Genomic DNA, 25,657 nt, shown 5'->3' on the forward strand with positions numbered 1-25,657 from the left:
ATTAGTGATCGGTATTATAGGCTTCTACTCTGTAAACAGGCCTAGGACTTTCTTTCAAGGTTTAATGTGTGCATATGAGTGGGTGGGTGTAAGTCCATGTGCGAAGGTGTGCACATACCATCTATGCAGCCAGAAGAAGTCAGCTTTTTACGATGAATACGAGCATAATCCTGTAGGTTAGGTGCACTTGAAGAACCCCCGAGCACCGAAGTGCTAAACAGGCTCGCACAGTGAGACCCTGATAGGAGTTAGAGAAAATACATACAGCAACCAGGTGTTCTTCTGTTCACATCGGGAATGCATGCAGCATGCAAGCATATTGCTCTTACCACACAAGAGGCTGCCTCTGGCATAGCCTTGAACAGGTTCACAATATGCTTATAAAGTCAGTGGTACTTTCAGGATGTAACTACCACAAATTACTGTGCTTCTATTTATCACAATCCCCTTACTGATTATATACAAAGAGAAGGCTGAACTCTAATGAAGGGAACTTCCTTTTGTTTCCTGTTGCTAGACTTGATAAAGAAAAAAAAAAATCACTGCCTGATAGGTCAATGTAAAATAAAAAGGGATGGTTGAGGAAGAAACACAAGATTGAATATTTGCAGTTTATAACTGAATCTGTTAAAATGAGCACTGAACTCTGCAAAAGACAGAGATCAGCATGTTTTCATGTGGAAATTCCACTTAAATTCATGGGATGTGATCACGTTTTCTTGCACGCGTTCCACTTGTGGCTTGTGCAGACATATCCCATTAAATGTGTTGAGTTTCTCAATGTATTTTTAAAAGTTAATGGCTGATCTAAAAACAAACAAACCCTGGTGTACTGAGTTTTGCTGTCTGATATTAAAAACCTTGTTTATAAAGAATAATTCTCTACATACTACAATATTGGTATCCTCTCATAATAATATTTTACTTTACATGTAAAAACCTAAGAAAAGGGCTACTTTGGGTGTAATGTATTTTGGACAATACCTTACCAATATAAAACTCATTTCAATGGCACTTGCTCAGGAGAGGTTTCTCCTATCCTTGCCCTTTGAAACCTGATCTATTTGCTTTCTAATCATGAACCACTGATTCAAAATTTCTGTTATTACCACTGACAACCAAACGGTGAGGAAAACATTAGCAGCACATCTGATGAAACATATCAATATAAATGTCTAATCTGTGGAGAAGCTTTGGAACTTAAGAAATACCTGCATTTAGATCAGTTTTCATCAACATGTACTGTATTGGCATGAATATAAGTCTCACTTTTTGCCCAAATTCTGACTGTGAAAAGTTAAAGTGTGGCTCATATTCGTGACCTTATGATATGCAGGCAGGAGTGTGGCAAAGCCGCGTCCATCCTATGCATAGTCCCCCATCCTCTCCCGCAAGGCCGGGAAGGGAGAAAGCGAGGAAGGGGAAAGGTTGCTAGCAACGGAGCAGCAAGGAATGAAGCGGCTTATATTCAGATTTTTTTTTCTCTTTTCCCTCTCCAATTTTAAAGGTGCGGCTTATATTTGGGTGCAGCTTATATTCGGGCCAACATGGTATATTTATGTGGAATATCACAGAGAACAGGATTGTGCAATGATTGAAGAACATTAGAAAAATTAAACTCCAGTAATCAAGAGCATCTGATGTATGCATTTTGCTAGGTAAAATTTTGAAACATGAAGAAACAAAAAAAGATTGTGCATATAGAAAGAATATAGAGTTAAGTAGACAACTGGAGAAATTTTTATCTTAGACTGCATTTAATGCTGTGTTTGTTTTGTTTGACATGCTATGAAAGTGTTACCCATAATATTAAAACATTTGCAGAGCAAAAAAAGTGCCTGTAGTATACACTACCAAATGTAGTATAATACACTACAGAATGAAAATAGTATTCATTCTACAGTACTAAAATGCTGCTGAAATATAAATCTGATGCTTGCTGTAATAAAACAGTTACAATAGCCAAGCCTGTATTCTGAAAGCTGTAGTTGATGGAATTTGGGGTAGTGCAAAGAACATTACTCTTGTGTTGTTCTTAAATGTATATGGAAAACAAAAAATGAGAAAAATAAAGGTTTTTGATTACCAGGAGAATCTCTTCAACTGTTCCCATCTGACTAAGGAGCAAGCCCTCAAAAGCCTAGAGATAAATCCTCTTAAAATGGTCTCTATTAACTTGTCAAAACAACAATATGGTTTGGGTTCAAGTGAAAAATTCATGCCAACAATGACAACTGATATTCTATATTCAATGACCAAATGACTTATTTGTATTAAAATATTCAAGATACATTATCCAAACAATGGAGTTAACTTTTAAAATATCTACAAGCTTGAATACTGAAAACTGAGTAGGTCTACTTTAAAGGAGCAGGACTTTAGGAAATATATACGTACCTATACCGCTTGCCTTTTGCTCCACAATAGTTCTTGGTGGTCGGAAATAACTGTTGGTTTCTGTTGGGACCTAGACATGGGAAATGGGTAAGTAAGAGCAAAAACAGACTAGTGGGATTGTAGAATCCATTAAGCTTGAAACAGCAGCCTGTTCATGACAGACAAGTATTAATAAGCCATATGATGCATTAGTAGAGATACCAAAACAATATGGAAGGTCATGCAATATTGCTGAAGGGAATCCAGTTCACTCATGAGATCCTTGCAATGAAGTGGTGCAAGCAGGCATTCATGATGACAAAAACAGGACAGACACCAAGAAAGATATGAAAACACAGACAACTGTGTCATTTTAGTTTACCAAATGAACACTCCTAAACTGCGCCTGTATTGGAAGGGAGAGGAAGGGGGAAAAAGGAAACACAGACAGGCTGATGAGGTCACCTTACAGTCACTGATCCATGCACAGGCTCTTATCAGGGTAAACGTCTGATGTTCACAACCTTTAACCTAAAACTCTTTTTTTCAATAGGACATCAAAATAACATTCTTTTGGGGGGGGAGGGTTTCCGGTAACAGGGCACCATCCATTGTTTAGTACAACCATTTGTAAGTATTTTGTTTTATATCCAACATTAGTCCTACTCAGAACAGACCCACTGAAATGAACAGATATGACTAATTTGGTTTCATTAATTTCAATGGGTCTACTTTGGGTATATCTGAGTTGGATAAAAGCTGTACACTATTCTATTTTACTGTTCAGTATATGTACTATTTTACTTATTTCCCCCAATATGTCAAATTTCACAATGTTATACATTACAATGGATGAAGAACTGTCTTCAAAACAAAGAGAGAGAAAGGATACCTCCAGTTCACAAGTAGAGAAATAATGATTAGTACTAACAATTTTTTTCTTGAACAGTTAATAGGCCATTGAAAAGACAATCTACGCTAATCCCAACTGTGGAATACCAATATTGGACCCCAATCCAATTACTTCAAATCACATTTTGTTTCATTTATTAGACAATAATTTTAATGCACCTGCCACCAAATTACTCAATGCTGTTTTTGTTTTGCTTTGTAAGTAAAAAAAAGAAAAGTCTTAAAGGACAACTAAGCCAAAGCTGATGTCTATTTCATGAGGAACTAACTATTTCCATCTCTACAGTGCTGAAAAGAAACCAACTGAAAACCAAACAATCAACTACATTCAGTGAAACTTGTGTAGGAAAAAAAAAACATGCACTTGCTTTTTTCCCCCCCGAGCATTCTTGGAAGTAACTAGTGTTGTTGTTGTTTTTTTAAATCACATTTTAATGACAGGTGAAATAATTTTCTTTGAATAAAATCCAGAACAAGGGATTAGATGTCCTTAAAGACAGCTGTTTTCTGCTTGGAATGCATAGTAATGTTTAATGAAGTAAAGTTTAAAAACCTGTTGCCATGAGCCAAAAATACTGGATGTGAAAGCCAATGATTTAGGGGAGACAGGGGAAGAAGTGATTTGTTCCCCTGATCTGCGTCTTCGACGCCCAGTACCCACACCACTGGTGTAATGCAGCCAGGTACCAATACACTCTGGGCTAGACACACTCAGGGGGCTCTCTTCCTGGAAGTGAGAAAGGGGGCAAAAAAACAGCAAAGCATGCAACGTTAGATTCATAGCCAAATGATAAGAAAATGAAATACAGTTTTGTCTGCACCCTTTTCTAAATAACTTTAACAGCATTATACAGTAATGAGCCGTGTTTCCTATAATAAAATCACACAATACAAACAACTGGAAATACTCAGCTACTATTTTCACTAAAGACACTTAAACAGTACTAATGACAAGGAAACTGAATATGTACATATGTTAAAAATGTCACCGTTAATTGTGTTCCTCTCGCTAAGCATAGCAAATTCTCTGTCTGTGCTGCGTTCACTATTAATAAAGCACATATATCACAAAAACATGTAACTGGCCTCTGATGACACTAACAATATTTTCTTAATTTTAGTGTCTCAGTTTTTCCCCCTAACAAAACACACCAGTAAAATTTAATCTTCATTCTGTATCCACATGCCACATCTATCCTCTGCATAAACATTATACATCCTGCCTAAGCTCCAGGACCAACTCTAAGGACTAAACCAAACACCAGGGACAGGCTGGCACACCAACAATGCTGTTATAATTTAGGTCTAGATCAAGACATTCACAAGAAACAGAGTCAGGACCACACTGAAAGAACATAACAGATACATTTATGTTCAATATATATTTAGGGAGCCTTGATCTTCAAGGTTAAGTTGTTTGATTTTTGTTCACTTTCTCCAAATAGAAGAAAATCAGCTTCGCGTTGCTTTACACACCATTTAAAAATTAATCTTTTTAAAATGGTATTTTATTGAAGTGGGAAAGAATTCTAAATTCAGCTAAAAAGAATCGCTCCATGTTTCTATCAATGAATACACAGAATGTCCCAAGAAGAAAGAAAAATATAATGTAAAAAATGAAGCCATGATTTCCAAATCTTTCTATATTAAAGTTTCAGGCTAGTAAAGTCAGCAAAATAAAAACAGTGTTTATTGACAGGGAAAAGCAGAATTTACAACTATGTGTGAAAAATTACAAAGGATATGTAGAATACTGCTCAACATTAATGTTTGCCTGCTGGAAAAACCCACAGCATTTATTAGGATATTCGTGTATCATCACATAAAAAACCTAGAACATCATAACAATTAAAATATTTTTGGATCCCTAAGAAATATACATATAATTTCTCTCTGATAAAGACTGTCATGATCAGTAACAAACACATGTGCCCGCATTGGGGAGAGAGTGGGCTGGATGGGAGGGGTGGGGAGGGAAAAGAACTTGGTTTAAACAGGCTATAAACTTTATTCGCTACAGGTTTGATGAACTGGAAACACAAGGGTAGAACTAAGAAGTCAAGTGACCTGCCTGCTGTTAGAAGAGTCCAGGCCCGCCTGCTGAAAAGTGGGATGGTCAAAAGGTGGCAGGATCGTTTGTAGCCTTGAGCAACCACCTACCAGAGTGCAGGTATGATGCCAGTGACTAGTAGTGAGCTGGTGCACAATTTGTGAAGGCATCTCTTAGTACAATTAGGCTAAGATCCAAATAACAGCATAAATAATTCTGCACACACACAGAGGCTTAGTACTTGGAATTTTAGATGTTGGGTCCTGAACGACACATGGCACTTATGAAACGGAGAGGAGTTTTTGAAAAACGGAGATACAACATGGGATCTTTGCTTCAGAGGAAAAAGGTAAATAAGATAAAATAAAAATAAAAAATCCCATAGGATATATACAAGATCTTGGATACAAAATGAGTTTTTTTTAGCCTTCATATTTATCACAGCTCAAGACAGCCAAATAATAGTATAGAATTCAATCAATAATATCAAATGGCCAAATTATTTGGAATTATTCATTTTGTAGCATCTAAGTCTGGAGATAGTACAACCCACTCCCCAAAAGTCTTTGCTCCTGACTTGTCAAGGGACAAGGGCTGTTACACAAACTAGTGCCCACATGACACCAGAAATAAATTGTAACATATACAGCATTCACATATCACAGTATATAGCAGTTGATGGTTTATCATGAATGTGCAGAACGCTCCTTCCCTCTAGCTAGTGAGAGCAGCAAACCACACTCCCTGGCTTAGCATTCCATCCAAACTAGGAATAATTTTTGTTTTTGGCTTAATGTCATGATTTGTTTGGAATAGAACAAACCATGGTTCCTAGGTTCAGATGCAACACTAAACCAGGGATTGTGGTTTATTGCTCCTGCTGGCTGTACAAGAAAAGCAAAGGTGGAGTGATCTCTGCATTCATGGTAAACCATCAGTTACGGTTTACTGTGTTGTGTGAACTGGGCCATACTGTTTCTTGCAATTTTATTCTGTTACTGAAAAATGATTGGTAAAAAGAGAAACTCTCCTCACGTACTTCACTATTCTGAAGTAGCCCTTGTAAATATGACAGACCTCTGCATCAACCTTGATTCAGAATATTTAAGATTTTGGGACAGAAGACATATCTTTCATATTGATAAGATAATGTCTTATCTTTCAGGGTACACTACAACAATCAGTTATATTAGGAAACATATATTTTGGGAAGAACCATAACATTCTTGCAAAGGGCAAAAAATGTCTTTAACTATTTATTGTAGAATAATACATGTTGTAAGATTGTATATGCAAGCAATGTAGATTAGTCAGACTGAAAGCTAACTTAGACCTTGTTAAGTGATCCAAACTCCTCTGAATAGTGGTATCTTTCGGTTATTAATTTATGGAAGTGTCTGAAGCAATGTTAAAGTCCTAAGAGAACTACAGCTATGTATTTGCCATGCATTAAAAAAGAGAAAAAGAAATGTGAAAATCTCTCTAAAACAGGAGCCTGTTTCTACAGTAGTTAAGCATGGGAACAGCAAACTTACTTCTGATGAACCAATTTTCCTGGGTCTTGGAAGAGGCGACTTTCTGTGTATATGAATTGGATCTGACACCAATGGCTTGAAGATCATTACAGATCGATCTGTTTCATCCCTTCTACAAGCATGTGATTCCTCATCACTTTCATTTTTCTGGGAGTTTTTCCTTGAGCCATCATTCTGGAAGAAAATGGATGTTTCATGTGACACAAAACATACGGCAGGTGGAAAACATAATTCCTTCAAATATTAAGGATTATGGCCCTTGGATACCAATAGCAACAAACCACGTACTGTACCACATGCGTTTGGATAAAGCAACTTCCTATGGAGCTATGGGAATGTACATGAAAGCACATTCGGTCAGGCCCTAGCAACTGTCTCCAATTCTGAAGACAATGATTTGTCAATTATGAATGTTACTTTCAAGAAAACAAAATTTTCTTAGTATCTGGCGGGGCAATCCATACCCCAACAAGGGAGCTGTTCACACCATCTGGGGCAGAGGACAGTGGACAGGCAAAAGTCTGCTCTTGCCTACCTCAGTCTGGAGCTGGCATCATGACCAGACCCAGATTGAGCCCAATGCCACCAAGTGGGACCAGCTAGGGATTCAGCAGATCACAGGCTGGCCAAGTCCCTCCAAGCAGCACCCTGTTTTGGTGCTTTTTTGCAGACAACTGCTGATGGGAAGGCCTTTTGTTGGGTGAAACTGGGGGCTCTGTCGCAGGCAGAGGCCAGTGGAGCTGTTCTTGGCTGGGTGGAAGAAGAACCTTATTCCCAACACTTCCTTCACCCATGTAAGGGCTTTTCTGAACATGTGTGGGTCTGGGTGTGAGGTGAGGTGCTCAAGTATGCTCTGTGTGTGATTGAGAGAAATGTACTTGGGCAGAGAAAGAAAGATGTAGGTATGTATGGTGTGCGCACACATGCACGATAGGGAGAGTTAAATGGAGGCATTTGTGTGTGTGACTGTGTGCACGTGACGTGTCTGCGAGAGAAATACAAGTGTGTCCTTGGTCTGCATATGTGTGGCATATGCAATGTGAGGGAGAGGGGGGAAAGAGTGTGATATGGCCACCTTGTGCATTTTTCCTGGTACTGGGGAATGCTTCTTGTTAAGACAGCGACAGCATTGTTTTGTGCAGGTGACATGGTGTAACCTCCACAACATAATGTTGTCCAGGGTAGCAGCAATGACAGTACACCCTCTAATTTTGTGACATGCCACATCCCCATGGCAGCCATGTTGTGACTGATGGCCACAGCTTTTCCTCAAAATTCAAAATGTGCTATTTTCTACAAATAAGTGGGAAAGGTACAACAACACAAGCTGTGTTATGTCATGGTACAATATTAAGCATTCAGCTACTGTGAAAAGTCCTGATCAAATTTCATGTACGTAAGAAACATTTTAAAGAGTGTTTACCTCCCGTGAAGCAGGTCTGTATCCGAAGCCTGACGGTAAATTTTTATCTTCTTCACAGCCTTTAGCTCCTGGACTGAAGTGCAATTCCACATGGAAACGCTCCTCTGATGAAAGCTCCTAAAGAAAATGGACAAGGAGTTAAATTATGTTTCCAAGTATATGATACTGGTTTGCCTATGTGCTTAGCATTTCTTTACCTTGTTTGGATCCTCATACAGCATGATCACAATCTGAGTCATGTAATTGAGTTCACTGACAGCATTTAGATAATCCATAGCTCGTTTCCACTGTTCGTCTTTTGATGGCTTAGATCAAAAGAAATTCACAGGTTTAGTACTGCAAGCATATGGGTGACAATTTCTTTCTAATCTCTACATTCTCTTAACTTCTAATTGTTAGCTTCTAACTGAAGGGCTGCAATTTGAAACACCAAGGACAAAACATTAAGCACAACTGACTTACTTCTAAGCAAGCCTACATAGGATTGCATGGCACTATAATAAAATGCATTCTTATACAGGCCAATGTTACATCACTTTTACATCCTTTCCCAAAACCTATCATAATTTAAATATTATTATTATTTGCAAAGCAAAACTGAAATACAAAGCATTTTCATAACTGTACAGGCAAAAATACTTTAAGGAGCATATAATTTAAAAATGATAACAATGGGTTGGGGAAGGGGAAGATAACAAGTGATGATGGAAAAGTGCAGTACACATGCTGTTCATGTGGTTACAGGCAAGAAGAAGGATTACAGAGTTTAGGTTTACCAGCATGCCCACAACTGAAATTCTGTCATTTCGATAGCAATTTAGCAGCAACCCCTTCTACAAATAGCTTGCGCCTCTCTTCATAATGATCAATTTGCAGAACATCAGTCAGAGAAATGTGCTGGACTGTGTCTGAGAATATCATATAGATTTTAAAAGGTCAAGTGGCAGATATTTCAAAACATGGAACAGATAAAATAACTCACAGTAGCCTTTTCCACACGTTTCAGAACAAAGGAAAGTCAATGAAAGGTAACAGAACTATTTCTGCCTATGGGGAAAACCCCCAACTACACATAGTAGTATAAAGTTTGCATTATTCAAAATGTTTTTAGGACATGGCTCTCCAAATCCACCCAGAGCTCTCCCAGTAGATTTTCTGTAATGCAAAGTTTATTCCCATGGGAGTGGCATTTTGAGTTGCCACATAATACTTCTACCTAAATAATAATAATAAAGTACGCTGCACATTTCCAAAAGTGATGAGCGTACACAACTCAACTAAAACAACCAGAAGAGGATATCACTTACATCACATAAAGAACCGAAGCGAAGAGTTGATAGTAAGGAATGGACATGGCTCTCACTGGTGAAGTATAGCCTAGTTCGGACATGACGTTCAGGAGACATAACCCCACTGGAATACCTAAGAGCAAAATAATCTGAGACAGTAAACAAGTATTATACAGGCTCGTGAGTACCTGTAGAGAAAGCAAGAGAGCTTAAAGGGCATCTCCCCATCATCAAAATTTCTAAAGATAAAAAAAAAATCCAGAATAATTTCCCAAACTCTCTTAAATTGGTGAAAGAGTACCTGTGTAATGACCATGCGGTGAACAAATTTCACATTTCCCCCCTTTCGTTTCATAAGATCACTCCCCTCCCCCCCCCCCCGGAAAAAATATGTCTTGTATTTCTTACTATAATAGTCTTTTTTAAAAGCAAAATGTAGTCATACTGGGGTTGGCGTGGCTGGGAGTATTATGAAGACTCTTTATCTTACAAGAATATGGTGGTGGTTACTGCACTTTAATGACAGAACAGCAGGCAGGCAGGCAGGCAAGCAGCACGGGTCGTGGCTGGCCAAGACATGCTATGAAGGAACAGTGAGGATGGGGAAAAGGGGAGTTCCCCAGCAGCAGTCTTGTTCTGCTGCTGCTTCTGTTTTGGCCTCAGCAGCATTGGAGGCTGATGAGAAAGTAACAGCAGCAGAACAGGACGGTTGGTGGGGATCTGCCCTGGCAGGCAAGCAGCCTTGGGGGCGAGGAGGCAGCAAGCAGGATAAACAACTGCCTGACATTCAGAAGACATCTTAAGGCAGCCCTGTTCAGGGAAGTTTTTAACGTGTGATATTTTACTGTATTTTTGGTTTCTATGGAAGCCGCCCAGAGTGGCTGGGGAGGCCCAACCTGATGGGCGAGGTATAAATAATAAATTATTATTATTATTATTATTGGTTATCATACTTTTACTCAACAAATGGCTAAATTCATGTCACTATAAAAGTAACAAGAAAGTACCACTACCAAGTTTTCCAAGCAAAAAGGAACTTACAAAGGGTGGAGCTTGTTAACTGTATCATCATCTTGAGTTCTTTGAAGATCGGACCGGATTTTCCTCAGTAGTGGATTGCAGTACCCTTTGGCTATTTCTATTTTCTCAGCTGCAGTAATACCATATTCCTGGATGAGAAGAGCATAATTAAAAATAAGCTACAATGTGCACTGAATATATGCATGGCATGCTACAATATTTTGCTATAGGACCCCATTTGTTCTTTCTATTTCAGATTCAATTCTCTGAGCGCAATCACTTATCAGTTATGCAGCTAAATATGCACCATTCATGTGCAGTCAGGGTAATCCTGAGGTTTGCAGAAGCACAAAACATCACTTGGAAAAATCCCAAGGGGTGGGGAGACACTCAAAAGAACCCACGAAGGACTGAGTATATCAAGTGCCCACACAATACTGACTGTTGAAAGGGAGGGGGTAAAACCAAGATGAGAGGGGAATGGAATACAGTGGTCGCAACTCTGTTTGCTTGTAAACTTCCATTCCTCATGATCTGATGTCAAAATCTAGATCATGTGTCACAATAGGTTTTTAATGTCTTGCATCGACTGGTTGCAGGAACCTACTTGTCACTCACTTATTATGGCTTGGGAGTTAGTTGCACTTTGGCTCCATTAAAATAAATGGTGTAAGTTAGTCACTGATTAGGTCCTACTAATTTCAATAGGAGCTAAGCAATGACTAACCTGCTCCATTTATTTTACTAGGACCAAAGTAAAAGTAGCTTAGGCTGTAATCTTCTGCCTGCTTAACCAGGGAGTAAGTCTCATTGTACTCAATGGCACTTACTTGTGAGTAGACATGTACAGGATTGCACTGGATTTAGCCAATATATAGAAAAGATACGTCTATGTAATTATTAGATTACATATCCTCTAGATTTTTCCTTATTTAATTTAATAAGGAACAGAAACAAACAATATTTTTTTCAATATATACCATTTATAAAAACTGGTTAGTGGACCACAAATCGTTTGGAAATAGTTATAGATTGCCATATTGATTAGCAAGCATAACCAGTATGAAACATCTAGTTGTTGCAGAATACTATTGTAGAGTACATACCTGTGGTATAACAATGTCAGCTAACGCCTTTGACAGTCTATATAGTTCCATTGTGTTTTCTAGTTTTAAAGAGACATTATGCTGGACATCATACTTAATACAGTCATAGATATCTGGAATTTTACTGATGTCATATCTTCCATTCTTTGTTTTAAAGTCCTTTTCAAGCTTGGACCACCTACGCAACATTAGCTCCAGCGTTTCACTGTGGTAAAGCTGAATATCTAGGTGGACAATTATTAGTGAAGAATAATCAAATCAGGTAACATGAAGTAAAATCAAATGAAACATTAAGAAAATTTATGCTCTAGTATATTCTAGTTAGAATTATCTCATGTATATTTGCTTTCACATCAAATATATCCTTTTCCAGATTAAAGAATGCAACCCACTTACATGACAAAAGTCATGACCTAAACAAGCTCTAGTAAAGGACTGCACAGTTCATATTGTTCTGATGGGTAGCTTTATTAACTAAAGAGGGATAGATTGTTACATTGGCCACAGAAAGAACATTTTTTTCAATTTTAGTTGTTTTCTTCTAAAACTATTTTTGTTAAATTCATTTCCTCCCCCTGCACCCCAGTGCAAACTCTCTCTGCGCCATGGGTTTTCTCCAATCTAGTTAACTCTGCCCCTCCTTTTTTGTCTTCGTCTCATAGCATACTCTCTTCTCTTTGCACCCACGTTTCTCAACTGGCCCTTTTTTACACTTCATGCCACACCACTCACTCTTCTTTTGGGTCACCATAAATCTCTTGGCACCCTATCTTTTCTTCACTAATAACTCACTATTAGTATATATTTTAGTAGCTAAATTTCACTGACAGAAATACTGTCTACTCAAAATTCTTAAAACTGCCTAAGCCTTCATGGCTAGCATTAACATTACAGTCTGCTTAAAATAATTGCTTACCTGCAGACTTAGGATCTTCCATCCGTCTTCTGATCTGAGATGTCAAACTCTGGATCAAGGAATATACCTTATCACACGTCTTAACAGGGTTTTTAATGACTTGCATTGATTTTATCAGAGAAACACTGCCGGATGGTGTGAGCTGAATATCAAATAAAAAGGGAATTCATTAGCTCTATTCATTTTTATTTTTTTTGGCTAAAGGATAATAGGATACTATAACCTCAAAACAGGTAATCTCAAGAATCATAATTTGATTTTCAATAAATGATCGCTTTCAGGGTTTTTGTTTTTTTTTACAATCAAGTGGTGTATAAATGTTATAAAACAAAGAAATTAAGTCCCAATGAAGTAAATGGTGCTTGTGGTACTAAAAAAGATGTTTGGTCTTATCTGAAGCACAGATTTGGTGGGTTAGGAAGCGTTCACTGGGTTGGGTAATCATCATGAGCTATGATGAAGGTAGGACAGCAGAATTGTGGGAAGTGGAGGAAAAAACACAGTGTAGTGGAAAAAACACAGCATGGTGGAAAAAACACAGTGTGGTGGAAAAAACACACAGTGACAACAGAAGGACAATAGTGAAAGAATAAGAAGTAAAAACACTTGACTGACAAGGAATAGAGAGAGCTAGGAAAGCTGAACTGCTTTCGCCAAGGCTGGAGAAAAAACTGAGGAGAATCACTCCATTTTCCGCAGTTCTGCTCTCTTGCCTTTGTCATAGCTCATGATTATTACCCAGCCCAGTAAACCCTTCTTTAACGCACCAAAATTACTTTTTACCCAGTGGGTGGTATTCAACCAAGTTTGACTCTGAGCTGATCCATTGAAATAAATCAAGATGACTAAGTTTCGCCCATTAATTTAAATAGGTCTATTTTAATAAAACTTAGTTGAATACTACTTAATACATCTAAGACTGTTCAAACCAAAGTGCCTCTGCACTAGACACTAGACATTTAGTGTGGATTTGCCATGCTTCACTCACCTACTTTCTCCAAGGCATCTACATGATGCCATCATCAAACCATTCTCATGCAATATTTTCCCTGTGGTCTTGAAAGACCAACTTTTTAAGGAAGGACAGGAAGCATAGGGCTATTTCCAGTTTTAGATGCCTTTAGTACTACTCTCCTGCCTTTTAAAGAGTGGGGTTTTGACATGGACAGCAACATTTCAGAAAAATAACCATATCATTGCTCAGTACACATTCATTATAACAATTATATTAAGTGTCAGTTTATTACTGCTTTTGTTATTTTAATTGATCTTTCAATTCTCATCAAAACACTTTTCCAGTTATAATGTCTGTGTGTTTTCCCCAATTCTCCTTGTGCTTCATTCAGGAGAGTTTCAGAAGATGGCTAGAAGAGAATCCACTGATTTTCAACATTTGCCCACATTCAGTATTTAGAGCACAGTATAGTACTTTGTTATCTTCTAACCTTTTCATAGTCTTCATCAGTAAAGTCTCTGTCTCTTTGGAGTATTTCATTAAGGCGTGCCTTCGCACGATGTTGGCAGCTGCTAAGAGAGTCACTGTCACTGTCGAGTAGCCCATTCATATTAGCACTTTTGACCATCTGGACAAGTATAGGAGTAAGCTCTCCCTCCAATGCCAGGAGTCCCTGGGTAAACAAAATAACTGAGTGATGAGGGCAAATGTGGCAAATAGTCTAAAGCACAAAAGTGAACATTGGTACTTAACGGGATAAGTTCCTTTTCTGTAGGGAGAAAGGGGGCCATGTGTGGGTTGTCACCACTCACCTCTCCACTGGCAGGAAGTCAAACTTTCAAGAGGGTACACCTGGTGTATCCCCTCACCAGTTCAATTCATGCTTAAGCAAATAACTGTATACCTATCATGCATATATGCTAGTAACTTTCTACCTGTTGTTAATAGTTATTGCTTTTTAGTGCTTATTACACTATGGTCTACGTGCAGGCAGGTAATACAAGAAGAACTATGATTGTGGTGTCCACTTTTGATTAGAGCATATGGCTTGGAGCAGGGGTCACCAACCCAGTGCCCACAGGCACCATGGCACCCATGAGGTCTTTCAGTGGTGCCCCTGAGTAGAGGCCCCAGACTTTGAGCTTTCAATTGAAAGAAAAGTTAGTCTCCATCCATCCTGTTTTACCACATCAAGAAAGAAGCAATTTATAAATTTCACACACAGAGTGACTGGTGCAGGGGCCCCAACTGTAGGGGGCAGAAAGGGCTTTGGCTCCCTCACTAGTGGTGGGAAGGGGGCTGAGCCCTCCTCAATATTGAGATGACTGCCACCCCCCACCCCCGCATGAGCGCTCATGTGTCAAGCAGTGGCGGAGGAAAGGGGTGTGGTCCACCCCGGGTGTCATCACTGAGAGGGGTGACAAAATGACCAAAATATGAGTTTTAAGGGGGGAGGAAATATGATTTTTAAAAATAAAAAATAAAAAAATTGGGCTCATGAAACATTTTAGTTCAGTCAACAAATGCAGCTGGCACTGGGCACCACACTGCGGGGGCTGTCACTCCTGGGAGTGACATGGTGGCTTGGGTGCCTGCAGACTCCACGCTGCCTGAAACGGCGTGTGACTTACATCTGCCCTCTGCCTCTCCCTCAGCCGCCCTACAACTGAGGGGGAGGCAGCGGAGAGGCTCAACACAGTGTGCCCCGCCCCCCGGCTGCAGGATGCACGCACCATACCTGGCACCTGAGCATTGAACTACTAATCATAAGTGAGAGGGAAGCATGTATGATATGAAAGCAGGCCAAGTAGCTAATTTTGCATGTCTTTAATATTTAAAACATTTTTTTAAAGAAGTTCATTGTACAATCTCCGAAATTTTCTTATAAACAGCCTGTATTCCTTTCCCATCTTTCAGTTGAAATTGTAATTTTCATAGTACCTTTGCAAAAGCTGCCGCAGTCATTTGAACTCTGCCTTCATCCGAAGCATAAATTTTCAGATCATGCCGATAGGTACTATGCAGTCTAAGTAAACCACATCCTGGAAATCCAGCATAGTCACCTACCAAAAGAAAAACAACCTTATAATCTTGCTTCTGTTTCTTTCCCCCCCAAGTTCTCGGTCTAAAGAAATGGCTTCCTTTGCCACCAATAAATGAAATGAGTTACCTTGTCCACCTGGGTACATGCATCGGAAAGCTCTTCCTAGTTCCTCTGCCTGAACTCTGCCTGCAGGTGTTAATTCTCCTCCCCATTTTAGAACTAAGAGTAGAGATGGCTCACGTTTGTGGCTATCTAAATGCATACAAAAATACCACAATGCAAAATAATAGGTAAATAAAAACTGAGGAAGAACAACTAATTTGCATCAAGTTTCATATGCTAGAACAATTTTTTAGCAGATAATTTTCCATTTCTGAGCTGAAGGAACTTGAAAAACAGAGGGGTGGGTCTAAAGAAGCAGCAAGAGAAATAAGTGGGTGGAATATAACTTTCTGACCCACTCCTCATCCCAGCAGCCTCTCCCAAAAGTTTGGAAACCCTGCTGAATGGGGTAGGCTATGGCACCTGGGTAGGGGGAAAGTACATCTCCCTATTTTTTGGCGATCCCCTCTTCTCACTCAAACCCATACACCACAGTCCACACCATTAAACAGAGCCTAGGGCCCTTGGAAAGGCTGCTTGAAATGAAGGGGTAAGAAAGTCACACTTCCAACAGTATTTGTCTGATTCAAATACAGTATGTTTGCAACACTGAATAAACGGAAGAGAGAATAGAGATTATTCAGTTGAATAAACATTTTAATATGATGAATAGTGGGCTATCATGTACATTCCTGTCAGGGACTAAGACTAATATATAAAAATGTGAGGATCCAAAGAACAGTGATACTATTCAGAGCATCAGGGATGAGTTTCTGAAACAGCAGCTGCTCATGCTGTATGGCAAATTGCTTCTGCAATTCAGGGGAATATCAAAAGCTGCTTGCAATAAAGCACTGGAAGGAGAGTGTTTGATGTTCAATTAAGAAGTCAAACATTGTACTTACAGCACAACCCTATTCATGTTTATTCATAAATATCACTGTGTTCTGTGCGCTTACTGCATAGCAAGTGTGTTTAGGATGCACACCAGCCTTAAAAGTTGATATTTTGCTGATGACCAGAGCGAGCGAGGAACAAAATGTAATTAATAAACTTAAAAAAACACGTACATGTTTCCAACTTCAGCTTTTTTGACAATAAAAGTGTTAAAAAGCAAAATTCAGTTACATTAACCTAACAGAGGGACCTACTTCTAGAATTAATTAGCATCCATACCTTCTTCTTCACTAGATGTTTTGGGACAACCATGAGGAAGATACGTCAGCTGAACTTTGCGGTTTATGCCAGAAAAATGTCCATACCTAAGAACAACAAATGGAGAATGGGGGAGGCAAGGAGCACACATTAAAAATGAACTTGATATATATCATGCAGCCTTGTAAGTGTGTGTGTGTGTGTGTGTGTGTGTGAAGCTATTGCATTGCTGCCATGATGAAGAATGCCTTTCCTGCACTGTACCACTTTATCCTGCAGGTTTCAGTACTTCCTACATATGCACAGTGAGCATGTTAGGCAAAATGAATTTACTTAACATTCTTACTTAACTGACAATGTTCTCTGTAAAGGGAGTTTGTTTTCATAGTAGAGCATTCAAGCACCCAATTTCCACCTACAGTCTGAAGTAGTGTGCAGGAAAAGCTCTATCACTTGATTCTCCGATAGTAACCCTTGAGCAGCTTAACAAAGCAGAAATTCACACAGCAAGTTAGTGTAGGCCAGTCTTCCCAAACTTGGGTGTCCTCCAGATATCTTGGACTACAATTCCCATCAACTATTACCATTAGAACATGCTGGCTGGTGCTGACAGGGTTGTAGACGTAAGTATAGTTATAGGTTTCTCAATCTCTTAAAGCAGCAGTCTGTGGGCATATTTGCAAAGCAGAAAAAACTGTCATGGACACCACACACATTTAAACCAAGCACATGCTACAACCTATTCTATTGACTGCAGTAGAATGCTTCTTTCAAGCCTAATTCAATGGGAAGGATGGCCTTGTGGACAGTGGCGGAGAGCAGGCGGGGGCATGGCGCACCGCCTGCGGGGGCATGGCACTCAGCACGGGTAGGGGGGGGCAGCTGCGATGGCACCTCACTGGGATTGCGCTGCCAGGGGTGGTGTGCTCCCCCTGCACCCCTCTTCCTTCGCCAGTGCCTATGGACACTGGGAAAGGCTCATTGGCAACTCTTGTCTTAAACCAGAGTTAAAAGATCAGCAGAAGCAGGATAAAAGGCACTCTCCCCAAAATTCCCTCTGCCATTCTCCTGCAGGCATAAGTTATCATTTATATGTCTCTGCAAGGAATATACATGCACAAAATGGCACTCAGTGGTTCATTAGAAATAGATTTCATGCTACCTAAAATTCTGAAGATGCAGTAATAGTGTGAAAGAGTCAGAAACTGACTACTAACACGGATTAGTTCCCATATTTCAGATTAACAATGTGGTTGAACTCTCTTTATTCCTTAAAGAAATATATATATATATATATATATGCAGGTTTTGGTGTCCTCGGGTGTCTTCCCGTGTAAAAGTTGGGGTGTCTAGGCGACGTTTCGACGAGGTCTCACTCATCATCTTCAGGCTGGTGCTTTCGGCTTCTTGTTACTGGAACAGAGCAGGATCTCAGTGTTTGAGTTCCTATAAATACTGTTGAGGGGGTGTGGTGTATAGCCTCCAATGTTCTGGGCAGAGAGGAAGTTCCCAGGCTAGTGGGAAGGCACACTAGCCTGGGAACTTCCTCTCTGCCCAGAACATTGGAGGCTATACACCACACCCCCTCAACAGTATTTATAGGAACTCAAACACTGAGATCCTGCTCTGTTCCAGTAACAAGAAGCCGAAAGCACCAGCCTGAAGATGACGAGTGAGACCTCGTCGAAACGTCGCCTAGACACCCCAACTTTTACACGGGAAGACACCCGAGGACACCAAAACCTGCATTCCTGTACCCGTGAAAATCTACGAAAGCATATATATATATATATATATAAAGATACATGAGAAAGATACCCGTGTCAGCAGTAAGATCTCCAAATTAAATACTTACATCTCCAACACAGTTTTCAGCTGTTCAAGTTTAGATTTGTTTTCTTCAATCTCAGAGTCATTATTTTGTCCTAGCTCTATTAAGAGGTGTCTTGCAATGTCAAGTACTTCCTAAAAGAGTGGCAAATTGTATTAGCAGTTTATGAAGACAGGTGTGAGTTTAAAAAAGAAAAGATTTTTTTAAAAACCCAACTTGCCTGCAATTGCTTCGGCTTTTTTAATTTTAGCTTCCCAGACTTGTATCCATTGCATTTTTCAAAAAGATCAAAAAACCTTTAAAATAAGCATGGAATGATTAGAAAGGCAGTGAATTACTTTGCTAGAAGTCACTAGGCCAAACTAGTATTATTTTCTGGTTCTAGATTTTTATAATAGGGAAAAGAATTGCTCATTGTTTAGGGAAGCTTTTAATGTTTGATGGATTACTGTATTTTAATATTTTGTTGGAAGCCACCCAGAGTGGCTGGGGAAGCCCAGCCAGATGGGCGGGATATAAATCATTATCATCATCATCAACCCCAAACCAGATTATTCATGTCTTCACATCTAGCAAATAACTGTTTGGGAAGCATGTGGTTGTTAACACAAAACAATGTATTCAGTTATGAATTTTACATATATTAATTGATGGTCTTGAAAAGACTTTGCACCACGTTGTATATGCAGTCTCTACGGAATAGCATCTCAGGTCACCATTCTGTGGCTTTTGCTCCCTGAACATTCGCCAAGGCTTATGTTTATAAGCCATTCTCAAGCCAGTTTTGAAATAACTAATAATATGCACTTAGAAAGTAATGAAACTGATGTAAAGCGAGCAAGTCAAAGTTAAGCTGGTGTAAAGGTCAACCAGGGTTGCTGCTTTGCCTAAGCCTTGGCGACAGAAAACAAGCCCTTAAAATAGTGTTCCGCACTGGATTGCAAGGTTACAAGACCAAGCTGAATGGGCTTAGGATGCCATAACCCTTTTCTGGGATTTACACCAGCCTTGACTCAGCCAGCTTCTCCTCAGCCATCTGAGCAAGTTATAATACCAGTGTATCTTTGATTGAGCCATCTGAGCCAGAAATCAGCAAGCTGGAGTGCAGATCCACTGCATCGTAAATGGCTCATACCAGTGAATCTTGCCATAGGACTGCCCCGAAGAGTTCTGTTTTATTTGTTTAAAAAATTATATATACTGTAATTACTTCAGTGGAACTTCCAGGGCAGTTTACAAAATACAGAAGTAAATTTAAACTTTAAAAGCAAAGAAAACAAAACATTTGATGATACAGCCTCTTAATACATAAATACAGATGAAAAATCAAATTAAATGTCAGTAAACGCAACACAGATGCACATCTATGCCCCCCTCGGTTTAAATTATCTTACTACAGGTAATGGGGAAAATATCAAATTTGTTCATTACATCCCCCCAGCCAATTACTTACTTCTGATGTTTAACTTCCATTTTCATTTTTTGTTTTGGTGTTCGATCTCCATGTCGTATAACAGCAATAACACATCTAAGTTCCATCCTGCAAGCATACAAAGATTTAAAAGCACAAAGTTTGATTGTCATTAACAGCAACAAAAAAGTATGAAAAAGAGAACATGTAAATATGATTTCTCATATAAACATTAACGAAACATTTCAATGAATATGTTGTTGAATTATTCTAAACTGAAAGTGAGCGAATACTGAGAGATAAGAAAAATAGAAAATGTTACATAGTCAGGTTGAATAATTTAGACAGAGGGGAAAAAACATTCTCTTACATTGTTCCAGATGTAGTTGGTACAATAGGAATATCCTCTGCTTCTAAAGGTATGGACCATGGGATCTGAAACTGTGGAGCAAGTTCTCGCATTACGATATTTCTAAATGGAATAGAAATAAGTGTTTGCTGAAATTAATAAGTCTACATTAATAACAATTAATAATTTGTCTAATAAAAACAAGTTGAAAATGCATTAACCCCTTAATAAACCATACCCACGTATGTTATGTTCCATAAATAACGTGCCATTCTTTAATAACCAATCATGCTGCTTCTAAAATATTTTCCCCTAATCCTGAAGTTCCTAAAGTGGATCTCAGTGCCCTGAACACTTCCTTTATGCTAGTGGAGGCCCTCTGCCTTTGTGTGTGGCTATGCCAGTGTTTTACTTTGAGCAGCCGGCTGTGCTAGTGAAGCCATGGCTTCTAGCTGTTTGCCCTCTTCCTTTCCTTATAATGCCTCTGAGGAATTCTTCGCTTTCTAGCATCCCTAACACCCATGAAAAAAAATCCCTTTTTTAAAAGGAGAAAGGACTCATGCTGCTGCATGGTAAGCTTGGGGATGGGGAGGAGAACAACCAGGGATGGTTTGTCTCTTTGTGTTTTATTAAGTACTGCACATTTTGCCTTTCCCCAAAGTTGCACAGAAACTATACTGGGTATGCATGCTCATTATGGGCATCCTAAATAGCTGTTATTTTACTGTATCTGAATTGTGTTATCTAAAAGCTCTATTTTGCAAGATACAGTTTCCAACAGGTCAACCACACAGAGGACAGTATTCAGCTAAGGCCTACTCAGAAGAGACCTACTGAAATTAATGAACCTGAATTAGTCAGGTCCATTAACTTCAATGGGTCTACTGTGAATAGGACTAGCATTGAATACCACCACGGACATTCTATTTACTTTAAATAAATTATGGAAAGGAAACGGTCTGACAAATAGCATAAAATCTTACCCAAGGATTTTAGCACAATCATCATAATATTTCATAGAATTCTTCACGAAACTAAAGCCATTGACATCACAGACGTAAGATTGTCCATTTGCACGCAACAGATCAAAGCCACAAACTGTTTGCTGTCAAGACAAGAAATCACAAGGTTTATAAATTTATAAAACTTCAGATAATTATCTACAGTAAAAAATAAATGCACAAAAACTCATCTCTTCTTCAAGGATCAGGTTCAACTTGAAATGTATTTAATGAATAGCTTCTCCTCACAGAAGGTCTCACTACTGCATTTTTAAAAAGCTTTGGATTTTACACCCTTCCAAAGTCAAACCCTTATCTTATCTCTTCAAACAGTGAGATATATTAATAAAATAATTTACAATACATAATACCATGTAAATGTATTTCAATCTTATAAAGTAGCATAAATATTAGCAAAGGACTCAGTTCAAACAGCCAAAAATATAGGTCAGTCACAAATGATGCAAAAAGCACACACATTTTATCGGGCTCCCAAGTTTGTGTAATGTAGGTTTTATTTACATATTTGTCTTAGCATACTTTCTCTCCTAGTCAGAAGAAGAGAAAGAAGGTCTTGTTCCCCCTTTGCTGCCTAACAGGGAACAGCATTTGTTGCCTAGGCACAGTGGCAAGGGAGTTCATAGCTGGCTGTCAACCTTGGTGTGGCTGGCAATGTAGTATTTCTGCTCTTCTCACCCACATGGGAGGCTAGGAGTGGGAAGTGGGGCTCCCAGGGCAGACCTGGGTGAAGACTTTACTCATCCAGAATCACTCTGGGAGTACTTAAGGTGAGCTGTGGAGAGTGGAGTCACCACAGTGGGCATCAGGATTGCCCTCCCATCCTCCCTTTAATACACTGGTTTATGGGTTATCTGTTGGAGAGTGACAGTCCCACTTTGACCTTGCTATGGATCATTTTATCACACTGTTTGGCCAGGTCTGCAGGCTTCGCCTACTTCAGAGCCATCATCACAACTTTACGGTATAAAAGCCATTAGGCTGGATCACTACTGAGAATGGGCAGAGTGAGAAACCCCTCTCAAGTTGTCCCATAGGAGGATCTCCTTAAAGGATTTTGGAGGGCTGCACTTTTTATCCAGATGCCAAATCACCCCCTGCTGCTGATCACTGGGGGTTCCTCATCTGTGCTACCTCCCTCCCTGAATTCTGGTCAACCCCAATACTTCATCAACCAGCAAGCAGGCCGCTGGAACCTTGTAATGCCATGCCTGATGCCTATGCCAAACCTGCTGCATCCATAATCAATAAAGATGTGGTCTAACTTGAATCCAACACCTGTCTCCTGTTTCATCCTTGTGTGCTCCACCACTGCCTCACTGTGCTTGGGCTTGCAGATAACAAATCTATAACAACTCAGAGCTAAGGAGATGCCCTCTGGGGTATAAACAAAGACCACTTTCTCCAGCCTTCATTCATTTTACCTTAAAAGCTAGGCATACTTTCCAAGCTATAAGCTTCTCCCTTGCATTAAGGATGACTGGATACCGTACTTCTTTCCCTTCACTGTCCCGCTCCACTTTTCCATCCAGTGCAGGGGATTTACGAGCTTCTGCGTGTGCATAATCTGGTCCTACTGTGTATACCTTTATTTGGAAATAAAAAATTACAACAGAATAAAAAACTTTTTTTTTTTGGTTCATTACTTTTTTATTTCATAGTTCCTGGGCCTCTAGAGTCATACTCATTACTTTCACATCATGGGGAGATTAGTGACTAACTGAAAAGCGCTACAAGTTCCAATGCTATACCGTATCCATGTCCCAACTGGCAACCTAATCTTGCTGAAAGTTTCATATTACAGCTTCTGCTACTACCAATTTATTTAACATGACTCCTAATCAGATAGCTTACAATCTTTGGCCACGATTCAAAGAATGTGCAATCAGCTCTGCATACCCAAAGGGATTTAGATTTGTTTTTCTTTAAACTGCTCCCTGCCCACATCACATGGCAGCCAGATAATGTACTATGGGAGTTTCAAAAGCAGTGGTATGTTTCTTCAAATAAAAAAGTAAGAGATTTCCCTCGTCTTGCCTAAAATAGCTCTCTGAATCCAACCCTTTGTACAGGATGAACCAACAAAGAATTAAAGTAGGCACAATTGATTTGTTAGGATTATATTATATCTATAATTATCAAACTTCCAAACACTTAATTTTGAAAAGCCTCATGCCAATCTGTAGTTACAAGTTGTAATTTTCCTATGTAGAAATGTTTTGTCTTAGTTTTCAAAGAATTTTGACAAATAAAAAAAAAACAAGAAAATCCAGCTGCTGTATGATTAACTGATAATGAATGTTTAGGCAGCTTTGGAGACCACCAAGAGCTACATCAACTGCTCACATAAATGCTCCATGATTGCTGAAGACAACTGTTTCCAGACTGTACAGATCAGTCAAAAGCATCTCAGTATTTGAAGCATAGTTTTATGATTTAGGAATGCAGGTCCATTCCTATACACTTTCTTGGAATTTTGGTCTAACACAATGTACTTTATTTTCAAGAAAGTATGCTTAGGAATGAAATGTTAGAATAATTTCATTTCAGGACAAGTGTATTTGTCTGAATACACATTCAGAAAACAGTATGGCAGCACGTTTATGTTCTTTTTGAATGGTAAACTGTAATCACAAGAGTATCTAAAGAGAGAGACAAACTAAAACATGAAGTGTTCCTTTTACTTGGAGAAAACAAAACGTGATATGTAAACTATTTTAAGTTTAATAATAGCAGTGCTTCAGGCAGAGATAAATGCCTCACATCTAAAGTTGCTGAGTTCGTTAAGTACTTGATTGTTCTAAATATAAACCAGAATATGCAGTTGTCATACCTTCACATCAGTGCCATCTGTAGGCATGAACTCCTCGTAGATATATGAACCAGTTTTCCGCACACTGCTTTCAGGGGAATAAACACTGCTTCTGCTACCGATCTGAAACACAAACCTTCCCATCAATATTATTTCATACAAAGACAAAGCCTTCTCAGATCCATAAAACCCTGTACTTCTTTTGTCATCCCTCCCTAGCCTATTTTTCCCCAAGCACTTCAAAAGTAAAACCAAAAGCAACCTTACGTTATAAAAGTTTAGTGTGGTGTAAAAAGGGCAGAAATGTGTAAGGAGGAAAGAGAAAAACCTAGATAGGCTGACTCTCCCATGACATAAGCAGACCCAGAAGATTCTCTAGGCAGGTAACCTGAGGTTTCTCAAGTTCACAGAGCATGGAAATAGAAAGGGGCAAACATTCTCCACACCCACGATACTCTGCCCTTTCCAAAACACCATCACTCAGTCCAACCTTGCCTCAGTAACGCATGAACTTTGCATGCGAAAGATCCCATGGTTTAATCGCTGGCATTTCTGGTAGGGCTGGGAAAGCCTTGTTAGAAGCCCTGGAGAACTACTGAGGTGGACTAATGGACTGATACAAAATAAACTCTCAGAAAACTTCTGGTGGTGATGATACACAGTATGTGAGATTGCTCCAAATGAGAGATGGGGAGATAAACTGGGTGTAAGACAAGTTGTGAGCTATTTTGAACACAATTTTGAAAACTTTACATCATTTGCTCATTATACATTTCCATATTACAGAGCCATCCTCTGTCATGTTATTCAGTGGATAACCATTTCTATTAATGGAGATATTCTATTACCGAATCCCATTTCACTCTTCCTTATGGGTCAAGTCCAATGTACATAATTTAGCTCACAATTTAGCTGCAACCTTCCAGGTAATGCTGTTTCCAACATTCTACTAAAAACTGAGTAAGTTAAAAAACATTTTTACTATTATTCAGTTTAACATATTCTCACTTTCCGAAAGAGCCTCTGACTTCCACCACCAGCAGATGTTGGATAGTAAATATAAACATTGTGGTCCTCAGCACTGACAGGCTTCTCCACAAATGGTTTTTGGAAAACTTCTCCATTCACCTCCACATGATCTTCACCTTCAATCAAATTGCATTCTGGAAAATAACATGAAGTGCAGACTTTAGGCTGGAGATACAATTAAGAGATCAAAATCTCATCAAACCTGGAGGAGGAGGAGAATGGCTTGAACCTCTAATATAGCACTGCATCAAGCAAGCAAGATTACTAATCAGAAAAAAAAAATGTTTAGAACAGAGCCCTTTGAAAATTCCATTATAATAGCC

The 25,657-nt window shown here is 39.1% G+C and overlaps 1 protein-coding gene across 21 annotated transcripts in view; it reads right to left on the reverse strand.

Annotated features, from left to right (window-relative positions):
- PPIP5K2 (diphosphoinositol pentakisphosphate kinase 2) overlaps positions 1 to 25,657 on the reverse strand; it is a 48,488-nt gene that overhangs the window by 7,322 nt on the left and 15,509 nt on the right. For 7 of the 21 annotated variants that reach the window (XR_014172950.1, XR_014172951.1, XR_014172952.1 and 4 more), the window contains 23 exons: positions 25,314 to 25,468; positions 24,327 to 24,428; positions 22,918 to 23,079; positions 21,458 to 21,579; positions 20,496 to 20,597; positions 20,168 to 20,254; positions 18,935 to 19,010; positions 18,739 to 18,848; positions 16,905 to 16,990; positions 15,753 to 15,878; positions 15,524 to 15,645; positions 14,073 to 14,255; positions 12,628 to 12,769; positions 11,712 to 11,935; positions 10,627 to 10,754; positions 9,604 to 9,718; positions 8,494 to 8,601; positions 8,297 to 8,413; positions 6,874 to 7,047; positions 3,842 to 4,015; positions 2,759 to 2,782; positions 2,398 to 2,467; positions 119 to 238 (listed from right to left, as the gene is read on the reverse strand). Coding sequence is in view for 17 of the 21 variants with exons in the window: in XM_081930408.1 (XP_081786534.1) it covers positions 119 to 238; positions 2,398 to 2,467; positions 2,759 to 2,782; positions 3,842 to 4,015; positions 6,874 to 7,047; positions 8,297 to 8,413; positions 8,494 to 8,601; positions 9,604 to 9,718; positions 10,627 to 10,754; positions 11,712 to 11,935; positions 12,628 to 12,769; positions 14,073 to 14,255; positions 15,524 to 15,645; positions 15,753 to 15,878; positions 16,905 to 16,990; positions 18,739 to 18,848; positions 18,935 to 19,010; positions 20,168 to 20,254; positions 20,496 to 20,597; positions 21,458 to 21,579; positions 22,918 to 23,079; positions 24,327 to 24,428; positions 25,314 to 25,468 (2,829 nt within the window). In the remaining 4 variants the exon portion in view is untranslated. Of the gene's footprint in view, positions 1 to 118; positions 239 to 2,397; positions 2,468 to 2,758; positions 2,783 to 3,841; positions 4,016 to 6,873; positions 7,048 to 8,296; positions 8,414 to 8,493; positions 8,602 to 9,603; positions 9,719 to 10,626; positions 10,755 to 11,711; positions 11,936 to 12,627; positions 12,770 to 14,072; positions 14,256 to 15,523; positions 15,646 to 15,752; positions 15,879 to 16,904; positions 16,991 to 18,738; positions 18,849 to 18,930; positions 19,011 to 20,167; positions 20,255 to 20,495; positions 20,598 to 21,457; positions 21,580 to 22,917; positions 23,080 to 24,326; positions 24,429 to 25,313; positions 25,469 to 25,657 lie in introns of all 21 variants that reach the window. The other 14 variants (XR_014172953.1, XM_081930424.1, XM_081930411.1 and 11 more) reach the window with 7 other exon arrangements.

This window comes from Podarcis melisellensis (genome assembly GCF_964234715.1).
Source record: "Podarcis melisellensis genome assembly, chromosome: 11".
NCBI classification, from domain to species: domain Eukaryota; kingdom Metazoa; phylum Chordata; class Lepidosauria; order Squamata; family Lacertidae; genus Podarcis; species Podarcis melisellensis.